At 38.3% G+C, this 14,732-nt stretch overlaps 1 protein-coding gene across 2 annotated transcripts in view; it reads right to left on the reverse strand.

The window, feature by feature from the left end:
• Window positions 1-12,572, reverse strand: part of LOC133446192 (immunoglobulin-like domain-containing receptor 2) — a 32,959-nt gene extending 20,387 nt beyond the window's left edge. For both annotated transcript variants that reach the window (XM_061724114.1, XM_061724115.1), the window contains exons 1-3: window positions 12,436-12,572; window positions 6,771-7,100; window positions 5,041-5,160 (exon numbers count right to left, since the gene is read on the reverse strand). In XM_061724114.1, coding sequence (XP_061580098.1) covers window positions 5,041-5,160; window positions 6,771-7,100; window positions 12,436-12,475 — 490 coding nt within the window. In that variant the 5' untranslated portion in view covers window positions 12,476-12,572. The remainder of the gene's footprint in view (window positions 1-5,040; window positions 5,161-6,770; window positions 7,101-12,435) is intronic.
• Window positions 12,573-14,732: the final 2,160 nt, after the last annotated feature.

The raw sequence follows: 14,732 nt of genomic DNA on the forward strand, positions 1-14,732 counted from the left end.
AAAGTCGAAATGTCGAGAAAAAAGTTAAAATTTCGTGAAAAAAGTCGAAATGTTGAGATTAATGTTGAAGTACAATCTCGAGAAAAAGATCGAAATGTCGAGAAAAAAGTTAAAATTTCGAGAAAAAAGTCGAAATGTTGAGAAAAAAGTCGAAATGTCGAGATTAAAAAGGAAAGGAAAAAGGAAGGAAAAAAAGAAGAAAAAAAGAAAAAAGGAAAAAAAAGAGAAAAAAAGAAGAAAAATGGAAAAAAAAAGAGAAAAAAAGAAGAAAAAAAGGAAAAAAAAAGATCAAACATTTTTGAAAAAGCTCCAGGAGCCACTAGGGCGGCGCTAGAGAGCCGCATGCGGCTCTAGGGCCGCGGGTTGCCGACCCCTGTGCTAGAGGACTTTGGGACTAGTTAGTAGTCGTGTCAATCCTTAAAAGCACTGGAGTCAATCCTCCAATAGTGTAGAAATAGCGGTAGTGAAGTGGTAGTGTATCTGATCTCAGCTGATGGATGAAAACATTTATAGTGAGTTCAACATCATCATCCACTTCTCTGTGTGTTATTGTGCTGCAGTTGAATACGAGCTCATATGGAAACTAGCTGAACCAGGATGGAGCTGATGTTCTACAACCACGCAAGATGAGGAAATAACTAGTCTTGGTCTTGGTCTCGGTTTAGACAGTCTTGACTACAAGTCTGCTGTCTCAGAGCTCTACTTTCATCCAAAACTACCTGAAAGTATTTTTAAACTCCCTCCACAGCTGTGTCTTTTGACGGACTAATATAAATTAACATCAACGACCGCAGCTGACTTCATATCAGAGGCGAGAAAAAGACTCAACAAACTGATGACAGAGGAGAAAACAAGTGACTTTCCAAGCAAGAGACAAAAGTAAAGTAAATCTTAGATGATGTTATAAAACATACTTAACCTCCACACCTACAGGGAGACCCTTTATGGTACAAACTGCTAAAAATGTGTGAAGCTTTAAGAGAATTGTGCATAAACAAATGTCCGTAAACCTCAAAGATCTAATTTAACGTAGTTAATATCAGAAAACGAAAACATCAAGTGATTTCTCCTTCAGGTGATTCTCCAACCTGTTGAATCAGACTTCAATCACAGCCGTGTAAGAAGTCACGTGTTAAGAAGATAAGATAAGATAAGATAAGAAATCCTTTAATAGTCCCCCAGAGGGGAAATTTCCAGATTACAGCAGCAAAGTGGATAGTGCAAAACACAAGAGGCATCAATATCACACAATAATAATAATAATAGAAAAACACTATATGTTGCTGTTCACCTGATGATTTAACTTTATTTGAATTTTTAAAATTTTTAATTATTTTAATTTTCAGACCTGGTAGGAACCAGGGGCCAGATTCACAAAACATTCTTAAGAAAAAAATCTTCTTAAGTGTCATTTTTTTCTTAAATTCAGTCTTAAGAAGAAAAAACAGAAGAAGTCATATTCTCCAAAAAAGTTCTTAAGTATTTTCTCAACTTTCTTCTTAAGTTTCTTCTTAAGAAAAAATTTAAGAATAAATGGTATTCTTGAAATAAAAGTTCTCAAATTTGTTCTTGACTTTTTTCTTAACTTTAAGACAACCTTGACCTGTCTTAAAATTTCTTCTGTGAAAATATCACCTTTTTCAACATAATAATAATAAGCCTCTAATATCACGTTTTTCAACACATTTTAGACAAGTTTAGACTAGTAGGTCATAGTTTGAGGATATACATTGTAATTAATTACACAAAGAGCCTGTTAAATGTTTGTTAGCATGTTAGTTAGCGTGGTAGTTAATTATTACTAATTTTCCCCAATAGTATTTCTTTTTTCACACATTAATCTCATCCACCATAACCTTGAAAAGTTCCTGCATCTCTTTTTCTCCTTCTCCATGTTTAGTGAGTGACTGACGGTTAAGATCCAAACTACCTGTATAAATGTTGTTTGTTGGTGCAATGCAATGACATTTTTTAAGAAGTTCTTAAGTAGGAAAAATAAGAATAAAAATAAGAAATTTGTAAGAAATGACAGTTCTTAAGACGGTTCTTAAGAAAATATTGAGGAATTGCACTTAAGAACTTTCTTATGAACTTCTTAATTTTAGATCTTAAGACATTTCTTAAGATTGTTCTTAAGAACATATTGGTGAATCCGGCCCCAGGTCCTCATATATAAACCTTGCCAGGGTTGCTATTTCTGACTGTTGATGGTTGTTCGTTTAGTCAAAGAGTTGTAAGATCTTTTCACCACGATCAGACAGATTCACAGACTCCTGCACTCCGGCGACTCTAAAATCACTCATTTATATACTGTATTTTAGTTCGGTTGTTAAATCTGTCAGATGTCTGGCCTATAATCTTAAAAAAACAACAACATAGTGAGTTTAACCCTTCGAGGGGGAAGCGGCTCAGTGCCTGAAATCACTCTGGGTAAATTGCAGTGGGAATAATAGAAAACCTCCTTATATGGACATCAGAGGATGTGTGTTTACAGCCAACGTCTTCTTGTCTTCCTTCATCTTTTTATGTCTTATCGAGTCAAAGTAATGACTGATTTTATAATAAGATACCTTTGTAAACTGGAAGAAGCAATAATTGTACAAAGCGGACAAAAAATAGGTTATTTTGTTCGTAAGAAAAATCGAAGTGAACTTTGAACTGTGACTTATTTTATTGACAACGGATAGGGAGTTGAATTTATAAAAAAAATGTAATCTGATTACTCTTTGCTTGGGTGAAAGTGGGGAAGAAACATAATTAGACTAGGGCTGGGCGATATGGCCTTTTATTAATATCTCGATATTTTTAGGCCATGTCACGATACACAATATATATCTCGATATTTTGCCTTAGCCTTGAATTAACACTTTGATGCTACAATCACACCAGTATCATGATTCTATATGTCTACATTAAAACATTCTTGTTCATACTGCATTAATATATGCCCATTTTAAACCTTCAAATAAGTCAAATTTACCAAAACTGTATTTATCAAACAGTTACTGAGCAGTGAGTGGCATAAACATAAAAAGTGTCATTCCAAAACAGAAAGTGCAGGTTGCATCTCTCTGACTCCCCGTCTGAAGAACATCTGCTAAGAACATGTTCTGGTCCTGGTTTCACCTGGTTTCACCTGGTTTCACCTGGTTTTACCAGGTTTTACCAGGTTTTACCTGGATGAGCTGCTCTGAGCAGGAGGGCCTTTATATTCAGACTATTGTAGGTGTGAGACTGCAATGTTTCATCCTATCCTCCTTTAATTTGCATCACTTTCACTTACTTTTAGAAATATGACGTCATATAGTCTTGTTTGACTTTGTTTCGATGATAGTGGTTGGTTTCATGTGGCCACATTTAAGCAACACTAGGTGACGTTTCTCAGCTATGGAAGAGAAAAGCCTGAATTTTGGTTCCACGTTAAATCGACGCAGAGTCTACGGCGTAGGGTACGCGGCGATGCGCACTTACACCGTAGGCTCTGCGTTGGTGTAACGCGGAACCATAAATCAGCCTAAAGGCTCGGCTGCGCGTGTCGCACTGAGCGGCTCCTCAGCTCTCCGGAGAGCCGGCGCATCGTGCGAGGAGAAAACATCCCTTCCCGTCTTTGCTAAACCGGTTAGCTTTGAAAAGAGTCTGTTGCGCGTAGCAACCGCGCAGATGAGCTCATGGCGCAAACAGGCCGAGTTTGGGAAAGTTAAAGCGGGGTGGAAGTGAGTGGCGGTCCCGGACAGCAGCACCGACACCTGCAGCTGGTCGGGGGCCAATGATAATGCACACACGACAGCACGTGACTGACGTGTGTAACAGGGTACGCTTGTTTTATGTCTCAGAGAAGGAGAGAAGAGACGAGAGAGTGAGAAAAGCCTGTAATTTAACGCCTGCGGCTAAAAGCAAATGTATATTCGAATATTCACGATAGAGTCATTTTGTACATCGCACAGAGTAGAAGCCGAGATACATCGCCTATACTCGATATATCGCCCAGCCCTAAATTAGACTGCCTTGGTTGTCCTGAAAAACTATGTAAGACGCTTTATATTATCATAGGCCCAATGCATCATGGGTAAAAGCAGCCTAAATTCCCTAAGTTGTGGGTTCAAATACACCTTTACTGTCAGGTAGACTAACTCTTCCGCCCGTGCTTGTAGTTAAAAAAAGCTGGCTTTATCCCCATCAGTACCAGTTACACGTTAAAGTAGCGTCGGTCTTAACGTTGAACTTAGAGAAGGTAAGCTTATTTTGGAAAGTATAAACAGTTCGTTTCAATTTTGAAGCCTTTTAGAAAAGCTAAATGGTCTTGCACCTCAAACCCGGCCGGTCCTACGCTCACAGGTTTAAGCCTCTGTCTCTAATAAGCGGTGAGCTGGTTATAATTAGATTAGTGCAGTGGAGAGGATCTTTACCAAAGTATCGGGTCACTTTAACTGTTTAAACTCTCACTTTAAACGGAAGAAAAGGAAAGATCTCAAGACTTTTTTAGCTCTCTGTCTTCACATCTGCACTGACAACCTTTAATTTTCTTCTGTCTCTTAAAGTCTGTAACCATGGTGACACTCCAAGGAGGGATTTTGAACCGGGTTTCTCTCGTTGAGAGCTCTTCAACTTTGCAGCAGAAGACAATTTCCTGACCTTTCCGGGTAAAATATTAGCCGCCTGATGTACATTTGGAAACCTTGTGCAATCATTAACTCGGCGCCGATCAAACAGGAACCCACGCTGAGGCCTTGGCTGCCGTGCAGCTCAACGTATAATCCCATACGGTCCTTCGGGGGCCCCTGATTTAGGATTTTCGCAGCCCGGCCAAGTTCATGTCAGCCCTCCAAAAGAGCACGGCCGGCTGAACAATAGCGGTCTGTCATGGACGGATCAAGAACCACGTAAAGCGTTCAAGTTTTTGCCTGTTTCCATGGAAACTGCCGTTAAGACAGTCGGGAATGCAGCCCAAGCAGAAGACACCTTTGCAGACAGAATGCGGTGCGAAGCCTCTACAGAGCTGGAGATGCAAACAGGCGTGCGTGAGGTGAAGTGCAGCCATACCGAGCACCAGCAGCTCCAGCTGCGCCTCGTTCTTCCCCTCCAGGTCGTCGGCGATGACGACTTTACAGTAGTACACTCCGCTGTCGCCCCACTGCAGCTCCCCGATACGCAGGCTGGCTTCTGCAGACACAAACGGGCGAATGTTCATACGTGATTTATGTCAAAAGGTCGGCGTGTTTTACGACGTGGGTTGAGCGTTTAAGTGCTGCATCCATAAGTCACCCCTGGACACCGCTCTCATCACAAAACCTGTTTTCTCCTGATAAGGCCTCACTTATTAAAGGCTCATGAATGGACACAAGTAAAAAAAAGGGGTTGTGATCATGTGACTTTGGTTCCTCCTTTATCGTGACAACAAAAGAGGTATATTTAGAGAGAGCAGTCAGCTCTGATTCATGTGTGGAGGTCAAACAGCTGTAGCAACTCTCACATTCATGCATTTGCAGAGGTGGCAAGTAACAAAGTACAAATACTTCGTTACCTTACTTAAGTAGAAATTTTGGTTATCTATACTTCACTGGAGTAATTCTTTTTCAGACGACTTTTTACTTTTACTCCTTACATTTTCACGCAATTATCTGTACTTTTTACTCCTTACATTTTAAAAACAGCCTCGTTACTCTATTTCATTTTGGCCTTTAAAAAAAAAAACTATCCAGTTAAATTGCTCCATCCAGATAGAGTGAATTTGGTTGTGGTTGTTTCAGATGTTCTTGTCCAGTTTTGTTCTTACATCCGTTCCCTCAGATTCCTGCAACTAAACTTGGATGTACATTCCAATAAAGGTTAGGATAAATGATAACATGCCTCTGAAGTTTGACTTTTTGCACCATTGCAATACTTATATGTAACTAGTCATCATATCTGCTGCTCTCTGAAACACATGTTAATGCTCAATAGTACACATATATGGTTCTTTAATATATTTGCATTATACTAATACATTCATTTTCAATGGCTTTTGTCCATAATGGCCTTTTCCCCCCTTACATTACTTTTACTTTTATACTTTAAGTAGTTTTGAAACCAGTACTTTTATACTTTTACTTGAGTAAAAAACTTGAGTTGATACTTCAACTTCTACAGGAGTATTTTTAAACTCTAGTATCTATACTTCTACCTGAGTAATGAATGTGAATACTTTTGACACCTCTGATTTTGATCTAGCTTATTTTGTGACAAATTGACTTGAATGTTTTATTTGAGATTTGCACAAATGTTTTGTTATTTGTACAACTGTCAACCTCAGTGGAAAAGTCTGCCTGTTACTGTCTACATTGTATTAATTGCACAGTGTATTTGAATTTAATTGTTATGCAGGAAAGGGATATTTGTTTTATTTTATTCAAGAAGCATTTTTATTCTATATATGCCAGCAGTTTATTTTTATATATATATAAGATATTGTGCAGACCTCTTTTAATAAAGGTACCTGCGTGACATTTGGCACAAGGCTTTGTATTAAAACTGACTGTTTTTTTAAGGGTTTGCCTTAGAAAAAATGAAGCTAACAGAGATGCTATGCTATAATGCTTTGGGGGAAACCCCAATTATGGCACAGAAAAAATATCGATATATATCGAGTATCGCCATTCAGCTAGAAAATATCGAGATATGACTTTTGGTCCATATCGCCCAGCCCTACTCTGATTCATGTGTGGAGATCAAACAGCTACAGCAACTCTCACATTCATGCATTCGTCATTAAAAAAAAAGGCTGATAACGTTACTGTCAACGATGGTGATGTCTCTTCCCTTGTAGTGCTCGGCCAGCGTCAGCGAGGGCCCCTGCGCCGAGGCCACGATGCGGACCGTGCGGCTGCTGTCCGAGCACTCCAGGTGGGCCGTGGCGCCCAGCTCCGAGGCCTTCATGCCCAGCGTGTCCTGCAGGCTGAAGGCGTCCCGCGTGCGGTCCCGGCAGTACGACTTGTACCACCACTGGATCACCGGTGGCTTGGTGGACGGCGTCTGGTACTGACACGGCAGGACCACGGACTGGAAGAGCATGGCGTAGCGCCGCGTCTCCCGCACCGTCACGTGCACGCCGTCACACAGGCAGACTGATACATGCAAGCCAAAGATAGAGAGAGAGAAAAAGAAAGGGGGTTGGGAATAAATGTTTATTATTTTGCTCCTTTTTCTAATCTTGTTGAAAGAAAACAGAGACAAGTTGACGGCTGCAGTGACTCCAGGAGATTCGTTTCTTTATGATTCCTTCATGCGAATGATGTCTTAAAGATAAAACAATATACACCAATCATATCAGAGCCAAAAAGAAGAAAACCATTGACATGACCTGCAGAAATGAAAAACAGACACTCGCTGACTTCACGGACCCATCTCACTCTTCAAAGACAGGATCATAAAAGAAAAGACTAGATTATTGGTTTTGCAGCCACAACTTTTGATCTAAATAGTTTTTTTTGTAGATATGCAGTTATTTCAGTTGTTTTGAGTAGTGGCTCTTGGATGCTCCTGTATAAGTATTAAACTGGTGACTGGTCCGGTATGTTCTGTACCGGTGGAAACAAAAGTGAATGTGGGAGGGGTACCAGACCTATTTCAAGAGAAAAATCAGTGTCAATTGGCCAAGTGACAACAATTCAACTACTAGAGTATGCTGGGAGGAAAAATCCTGCAAGGTCCACTCTCAAAACCAGTCTCCCCTTTGAATATAGATTTAGATTATAATCCCAGAACTGACCCATATTTGATTTAGAGTGATACACAACGACAATATTTCCCACTTAACAGGCCGAAACCAACATTATTAGACTAGAAACAATCTTATAATGGTGTCACTAGGGTTGCCACCCGTCCCGTAAAATACAGAATTGTCCTTTATTTGAGAAAAAAATGTTGCATCCCGTATTGAACTAATAAGGGACGCGATTTATGATTATTTTGGTGATTATGGCTCACAGTTTATGAAAACCCAAAATAAAAAATAAATTAGAGAATATCTAATGAAATCAATAAACAATTCCATCATCAAAATTATAACAAATAAAGGTTTAACATATCTTGCTTTGCATGTAATAAGACTAGGTAATATATTAGTTTCACCTTTTAAGTTGAATTATTGAAATAAATGAACTTTTAAGCCATATTCTAGTTGAATTATTGAAATAAGTTAACTTTTACACCATATTCTAGTTGAATTATTGAAATAAGTTAACTTTTACACAATATTCTAGTTGAATTATTGAAATAAATTAACTTTTACACCATATTCTAGTTGAATTATTGAAATAAATTAACTTTTACACCATATTCTTCACCTGTAGGCTATATTTTACATCTTGGCTGATGTGGACATAGTAGGCTATTTCAGTTGCTAGTATGGTTGGCTGTCTGTACGGTCATGCAAGTTCAATGCTATTAAAGCACTTTAAACTTTAAATCAAAGCATTTTGTTTTTTCATATAAAATAAACACATTTCTATGCAGTTTAGAAGTTTTGGGGCTTTTTTTTGGCTCCTGCGCTGCTGAAATCGGGGCGTCCCTTATTTCTATTTCTGAAAGGTGGCAACCCTAGGTGTCACACAAGGTGAAATAGTAAAATAAAACTTCTTGGACCACAATTACTTTGAGAAACAACCAGAATTTTCTATGAAAAACACACAAGGAATGAATAACAGCGTAAACAGGAGTGTAAAGAGGCCTCTTGACCCCACTCCTTCCCACGCCCTTTACCCAGTAAACATGGGTCATAACCTGACCTTTATTTTGATGTTAGATGTTCAGACACATAAATTCATCACCGTGTCACAACTACCAGAGACCGTGTAAGAAAAACTGGACAACCCTCTGCGATGGTTTTAAAGAAGCTTCTTTTTCTTCATTAACAGCTGAAATAAACACCCCCACTTTATGTCAATCACAATTAAACATATTAGTTTGGCTGATTTTGTTGATTCTAACTTATGCTGGTAATTAACCTGCACTACATTTAAGGAAAACACACCTTCAAGCTGTAGTGAGATGCTGATTCAAGCGTGCTGCTATTTTTAGAGATCTTACTTTGTTACTCCTGAATAATAAGGTGTTATTTCGTTATTACATCATGAACACAACGGAGAAGGATTGCAGGGCTGAAGTTTCCAAATGAGTCAGCATCTGATGTAAATTACAGGTTTATTACTAAAGCAACAGCTGTGTTTCCTCTTTATCTGTAGGATGAATAATGATGAGAAAGTGTAATCTGCAGCGTATCAGAGCGGGAGCGAGGACGGGAACAGAGATTAGGTGTGCGGGGGCTCCGACGCTGCCCCGTACCGAGGTCAGGAGGTTAAATTCCTGCGAGCGTGGGGGGCTGGGGAGGCCTGCGGAGAGGCAGGGGGTTGTCATCGCGCAGCGGCCGGGCACTCGGGGGTAATCTCTGCTCTAGGTGGGGCAGGAACTCACTCTAAACATTTCCCTGAAGACAGGAAACCCAAACAAAAGCAAGTCCGGCAGCTCCGCAGAAGCAGCGAGAGCAGCACACACCCAGCCTTCAAAAACCAGCATTTATTCCAGTTTCCGACCGATCTGAGATAAAAAAGTATTTTTATTTCCACAACAGGATGAGGAATGAGACTTCTTCTACGATAATACAACTCATAGCTTTTTTTTTTTTTTGGAAAGCAACTTTGAAAATTGAAACTTTGTTTATTTAGTTGTGGAAGTTAAAAACTGTCGCCCAGCTTCTCAAAACTGTTTTCCGGTTTTCTACAAAAATAAAAATTGCATCTTTAAGTTTCCGGTGAACTTTTTTTTACAAAAACCATTTGAAGACATAATCAACACAATTATGGTCACTATTATGGTGTTTTGCAGCTCCCAAGCTGTTTTGCATTTTGCATGAAAAAAATACTTCAAAATGGTTTCAAATGTTTCTCTTTAACCAACTGGTGTGTAAATGATTTCCAACTTTTGCGTTTGAAATCACAAAAGTTGGTCATTCAAAACTGTTTTGCAGCTCACAAGCTGCTACATTTTAATTCTTTGATAATGCCAAGTGCAACAATTTCATTTTGCTTGAAAAAAATACTTCAAAATGGTTTCAAATGTTTCTCTTTACTCAACTGCGTGTAAATGATTTCCAACTTTTGCGTTTGAAATCACAAAAGTTGGTCCTTCAAGACTGTTTTGCAGCTCACAAGCTGCTACCTTTTAATTCTTTGATAATGCCAAGTGCAACAATTTCATTTTGCTCGAAAAAAAATACTTCAAAATAGTTTCAAATGTTTCTCTTTAACCCACTGGTGTGTAAATGATTTCAACTTTTGCGTTTGAAATCACAAAAGTTGGTCATTCAAAACTGTTTTGCAGCTCACAAGCTGCTTTTAATTCTTTGATAATGCCAAGTGCAACAATTTCATTTTGCATTAAAAAAATACTTCAAAATGGTTTCAAATGTTTCTCTTTAACCAACTGGTGTGTAAATGATTTCCGACTTTTGTGTTGGAAATCACAAAAGTTGGTCATTCAAAACTGTTTTGCAGCTCACAAGCTGCTACCTTTTAATTCTTTGATAATGCCAAGTGCAACAATTTAATTTTGCATGAGAAAAATACTTCAAAATAGTTTCAAATGTTTCTCTTTACTCAACTGGTGTGTAAGTGATTTCCAACTTTTGCGTTTGAAATCACAAAAGTTGGTCCTTCAAGACTGTTTTGCAGCTCACAAGCTGCTACCTTTTAATTCTTTGATAATGCCAAGTGCAACAATTTCATTTTGCTTGAAAAAAATACTTCAAATTGGTTTCAAATGTTTCTCTTTAACCATGGTGTGTAAATGATTTCCTACTTTTGCGTTTGAAATCACAAAAGTTGGTCCTTCAAGACTGTTTTGCAGCTCACAAGCTGCAAAAAATATCAAAAATTCTTTGATAATGCCAAGTGCAACAATTTCATTTTGCTTGAAAAAAATACTTCAAAATGGTTTCAAATGTTTCTCTTTAACCAACTGGTGTGTAAATGATTTCCAACTTTTGCGTTTGAAATCACAAAAGTTGGTCATTCAAGACTGTTTTGCAGCTCACGAGCTGCTACCTTTTAATTCTTTGATAATGCCAAGTGCAACAATTTCATTTAGCTTGAAAAAAATACTTCAAATTGGTTTCAATAGTTTCTCTTTACTCAACTGGTGTGTAAATGATTTCCCAACTTTTGTGTTTCTAATTTTAAACCTGTAAATATTTACTTGTAGGATAACCACTAGGAGGGAGACTGAGATCCTAAATTCCTCCCACGATGGAGTTTTGCTCTTCCCTTTGTTTCCTTTTTACTCCATACTCCAGGCCATTGTTATCCCCCCCCCCCCCCCCCCCCCCCCCTCCTCTTATGTCCCACTTGAGGAGCAGGGAGAGGGAGGAGGTCGCAGATTCCCGACCAATGGGAGCCTCCAGCTTAGTGAACTGACCAATTACCTGCCAGAGATTTAAACCAAACCGTTATTCCCTCATCCGCCTTCAAATGAACCTGCTAGCCAGGAAGTTTCACACCTGAGTGACCCACTGTGCGCTAATGCGCAGGTGCACCGGGTGCGCGCACCCTCCTCCTCTCACCTGCAGCCTCCCCTGCAGGTGCAGGAACAGATCTGCAGCTGAAGTCCTGTTTGCAGGTCTCACTCCTGCTGCTGGACTCACACACGCTTCCTGAAACACGCACTCTCTTCCTCTCCACAGACTTCACGTTTCCTGTCTTTACCAAGCAGCGCATTCCTTCACATTGAGTCATTATTCCAACAAAAGGTGCCCGATAAGTCCGAATATATATAGTCTCTGTGCTGATAAAGGTTTCCTCAGCAGTTTTACAAACCCACATGAGCACTTTCAGGCTCCTCTGGAGCAGATCTGCTCAGCTTTGGGATCAGTTTGAGTTTTATTATTATTTGTATTTATTTTGGGTTTAAAATATCAAAAGAATTGAATGCATAAAATGCTGAAATGTTTATCCTCCCTGGATAAAAGATTTAAATAAACCATTTGTCATATTTGAGTCACAGAAATCACAAAAACACATCATTTAACCACCTTTTGGAAACTTAAACTTGCAATTTTTAGCTATTTTCTTGGAAAGCAGTCGACACAGTTTACCCAGCAGGTAAAATGCTGTTTAGACAGTTAAGTTATAGTGAAGCTTTGAGGTAAATCATTACTTCCATCGACATATTATTGAATATCTGTCTCTGAAATGATTTACAGAGCCAAAGCTCCCTAAAAATGTAAATTAAATAAGTGTGTAAGCCATCATTTGACCTCCCAAACAAAAAACAGGAAGCAAGCCCTTTTGCCGAGTCCTCTGATGCAGCAGGTCTGGGAAGAGCTGAAGTTTATGGGCTCAACCTGTTGCGATGTTGTCGCGAACGAACAAAGACATTTCCACAGATTTTTGGGGGGGATAAACTCACCCGTGGCTCCCAGGAAAACGGCCAGCCGGTAAAAATTCATGATCCTGTCCGTTCGTGTAGTCAGGTCCAGTTAATCCGCATGTTGTTCATGTCGTCCCGTGTTTCTGCTGCCGACCGTCTCCGGCTGCTCCGACTAACGGGACTGGCCGCTTTACGCACTTTACGCAGCTGGCGCGTCTCGCGGCGCAACAGCGCCACCAAATATCAGTCCATAGGTGTGTGGGGTCAGGGCTCCAGGAAAGAGGCGTTTCTTTCATTCACAAGCGTACATAAAGCCAATTAAGTATTTTTTTTTAAATAGTAAATTACATTTATCCATCAAATCACTTATATTCAGTACTCGAGTTGTAAAAAAAATCAGGGGGGATGGTGGATTTTATCATATGGGGACAGATAATTTGTCCTGATTTCAAATAATATAATATATTACAAATAATAGCACTGACCAAATCACCTGCAGAAATACTGCAGGAATGACATAGCAGCAGTTAAATGCAGCCTTTTGTAAGCTTTAAATATCCACTGGGCTTACATCAAATACATCAAAACACAACAATAAAAAACAGTTTTCTGAACTTATCAATATGAATCTGTCCTTCACAGGATAAGTCATATTTAGTTTCTAGTTAAAATGTCTCATTTTAGTAAAAAAATCTTATTACACTTAAAACAAGACTCATCACTGGAAAAAACAACAATTTTCACCTGTTTCAAGTAGATTTTCACTTGAAATAAGTAGAAAAATGGATGCCAGTGGAACAAGATTTTTATGCTTGTAATGAGAAGATAAATCTTGTCCCACTGGCAGATTTTTCTACTTATTTCAAGGGAAAATTTACTTGAAACAGGTGAAAATTGTCAAATAAGTTATTTTTCTGGTGTTATTTTTCTGGTGATGACTCTAAATGTTGAAATAGCAGTAAAACCACATTCATTGATGAAATGACATAAGGGATGGAAAGGGGGGATGGCAGTTTTACAGGGGGGATGATTTGGACCGTTTTTATTTCAGGGGGGGATGCCATCCCCCCTCATCCCCCCTCAACTCCAGTACTGCTTATATTACTTTTATATATAAGGCAATGCTTGGTCTGCTGCCTTCTTACATCTGCTCCTTGATTGGACAGAGAAGTCCTGGTTCTTACTTGCTACGTTCACAAGACTGTATACCTGTTGCTCTCTGTTCCTTTTGCCCGTACTGAACTGGCAAAAGAGCCTTTGTTTATTCTGCTCCTTCAGCCTGGAACATATTACAATATGACTGGAGGCTAACAGAGTTAATTTCTCTGAGAAATTTTGAATCTAAATTGAAAATACTTGAGGCCGACTCCATCACATGTACCCGTTTTTTGTGATTTGCTTGCTTTTTTAATTTAATTTTAATTGTATTTTATCTGTTGGTGTTTTCTGCCATTTTTAACTATGTGTTTTAATTGCTGCTGCCTATCTTGGCCAGGTCTCACTTAAAAAGAGGTTTTTAATCTCAATGGGATTTTCCTGGTTAAATAAAGGTTAAATAAAAAAAATAAAAACTTAGTTTTGATTGGGATAATAATTAATGTGGACTTTTTTGAAGGCAATGTCGAGGCTTAGAATATACGTCCTCCTTGTCCAACAAACAAAAGATTGTAGAGCATTCTTTTGAATGTATGTCAATTTGATTTGATTTGATTTGATTTGATTTTTTATTTTGTACATGTAAAAGACAACAATTAAAGAGAAGATAAGAAAACAAAACAAAGCAAACAAAAAAGACAAAAAAAGAATTTCATACTTTAACACTTAATATCTTAATTACATGTGCAAAAAGGAGTAGAAAGAAGTGTAAACTTATTTAATCCTACCCCCATTCACTAATAATTTATTAACACGTATTTATAATAACTAACTATACTATAATTATACTCATACTGTACTCACACACTTACCTATACATACATACACATAGTATTTCTATATATTTGTACACACATGCCCATATAAATATTTATATAAATATACTTATTACATATACACAATATACAATTAAAATTGAAGGAAAATTACTTTTTGGTGAATAATCAGATTTTTTTTGGAAAACACTGAATCCAGAGACGTATATTTTTTCTGTGTTGCTGTGATATTACAGAACTTGTAGTGATATTAAAGGGGCTTCTTGATTACAGGATTTTACTGTAAAATATGAGTTAATTGCTGTAAAATCCAAGGAGACTGATGTTTTCATTGGGATATTACAGGGAAACCTAATTACAATAAGTTACTGTAAAATAACACTGCTAATTATTGTGAAACACTGG

Source organism: Cololabis saira, chromosome 6 (assembly GCF_033807715.1).
Source record: "Cololabis saira isolate AMF1-May2022 chromosome 6, fColSai1.1, whole genome shotgun sequence".
Lineage (NCBI taxonomy): Eukaryota > Metazoa > Chordata > Actinopteri > Beloniformes > Belonidae > Cololabis > Cololabis saira.